The sequence below is a fragment of the Medicago sativa genome, chromosome 5, assembly GCF_051527215.1.
Source record: "Medicago sativa cultivar Bolivia chromosome 5, Bolivia_mono, whole genome shotgun sequence".
Lineage (NCBI taxonomy): Eukaryota > Viridiplantae > Streptophyta > Magnoliopsida > Fabales > Fabaceae > Medicago > Medicago sativa.
In genome coordinates, this window is record NC_140753.1 from 47,135,734 (window position 1) to 47,137,806 (window position 2,073).

The window sequence follows — 2,073 nt, forward strand, 5'->3', positions numbered from 1 at the left end:
CACAAAGCAAAACTCAAATGCTTTGTTCATGTTGAAATAAAACACATTCCCCGAATGGAGAACCAAGAAGCAAATGATCTTGCTCAAGCGGCTTATGGGTACAAAGTTTCGAAAGATCAAGAGTAGGAGCCAATCGAGATCAGGAATAAGCGCGGTTCGAAAGAGTCTCTCCCTAAGAAATTGTCAACACCAAAATTTGGGGGCATGGAGGCATCTCACGGACATACACAAGGTACAAACTTAGTCGAAATTTTGGTTGTTAACAATTCAACCGATAATGATTGGCGAAAGCCCATTGTTAATTATCTGGAAAATCCCGATGGTACAACTTGTCGAAAAATAAAATATAAGGCCTTGAGCTACGTAATTGTGGGGAACGAATTGTTCAAAAAGACTCCGAAGGAGTTTTACTTAAATGTCTCTGAGAAATCGAGGCATATTTGGATGTTTACAATACTCATAGCGGAGCATGTGGCACACACCAAGCAGTGCCATAAGATGAAATGGTTATTGTTTCGACGAGGGAGTTATATTGGCCAACCATGCTAAAAGATTGCATAGAATTTGCCAAAGGTTGCCAAGGATGCCAAGAGCACGCCGGGATTCAACGTGTGCCGGCGAGTGAACTACATTCGATAGTCAAACCTTGGCCATTTAGAGGCTGGGCCTTAGATGTGATTGGGGAAATAAAACCTAAATCATCGAAAGGCCACAAATATATTTTAGTTGGGGTATATTACTTTACCAAATGGATAGAGGCAATTCCACCAAAAGAAGTTACACGGGATGAAGTTATAAGTTTCGTCCGTAAATATATTATTTACAGATTTGGTATTCCGGAGACTATCACCACGGATCAAGGATCCGTGTTTACTAGTCGAAAGATGGTAAAATTTGCTGAAAATACAGGTTTTAAGTTGTTAACTTCGACACCGTATTATGCCCAAGCAAATGGTCGAGTCGAGGCGGCAAATAAAAATATTATTTCCATAGTTAAAAGGAAAGCCAAGGGCAAACCCCGAATTGGCATGAATTCCTTGGTGAAGCTTTGTGGGCTTGTCGAACTTCTTCCAAGGAATCGACAAACACTACACCCTATAGGCTCACATTTGGCCATGATGTTGTGTTGCCGAGTTGAAATCTTGCTTCAATCGACTAGAGTCCAAAGACAATTCGAAATTCCAACGAATCCTTATTGGGATATGATTTTGGATGAGTTAGTGGATCTAGATGAAGAAAGATTGATGGCATTGGAAGTTCTCACGAAGCGTAAAGAAAGAATAGCAAAGGCTTATAATAAAAAAGTTAAGCCGAAGCTTTTTACTCAAGGAGACTTAGTATGGAAGGTAATTTTGCCAATGGACAAGAAGAGTCGAGTGTTGGGGAAGTGGTCTCCTAGTTGGGAAGGACCATGGGAAATTCGAAAAGTTTTTTCGAATAATGTGTATGAAATTAAAGAATTAAATGACGATCAAAGAGTTATGCGCATAAACGGAGAGTATTTGAAAAAATATAAGCCGATGCTACAAGAAATTAAAATTGCACAAGAGTAGTTCGAAATAAAAAACGAAACATGGCATTAAAGATTTAGTGCCAACTAACGGGCAATTTACATCATAAGTCCCAAAATGGATAAACCAACCATTACAAAAGAGTGCAAACAAAGCAAACTAGATAGATTAAAAAGCTTAAAACGATGCTAATCCGAAAATTGAAATGCGAAAACAACTAAAGAATCTACCACCGATGATTCATGCAAAAACCTCGATGAACCATTGAACCTCTCCATCAAGACGACAAGTCGATGAAGAAGTTGTGAAGAATGTAATCTTCATCGCCAGCGGGCAGAAGCCGCGATAATTCCCCGCTCTCCCATCTCCCAGGCGGTTAAGCCGGTTGTTGCAAACAAGGCTACGTATCGAGCCCGCAGAGGGCTCTCCCGTACCATGTACAACGAAATCCGAAAGGAGTAGCGCCTCCCGGAATATCCAAGCCGATAACGCTCCATCCTTCGGTCATCAAAAGTTCCTTGAAATCCTCAATGAGTCCCTCATAATCTAGAGGAGGTGGGCC

The 2,073-nt window shown here is 40.8% G+C and overlaps 1 protein-coding gene across 1 annotated transcript; it reads left to right on the forward strand.

Moving 5' to 3' along the window:
• Nucleotides 1-503: 503 nt before the first annotated feature.
• On the forward strand, nt 504-1,553 carry LOC146922492 (uncharacterized). Its single transcript, XM_085711542.1, has one exon. It carries the CDS (start codon nt 504-506, stop codon nt 1,551-1,553), a length of 1,050 nt encoding a protein of 349 aa, XP_085567668.1.
• The last annotated feature ends 520 nt before the right edge of the window (nt 1,554-2,073 follow it).

Coding starts and splice junctions, on each gene's coding strand:
- LOC146922492 (XM_085711542.1), top strand. CDS start 504: ATGGTTATTGTTTCGACGAGGGAGTTATATTGGCCAACCATGCTAAAA.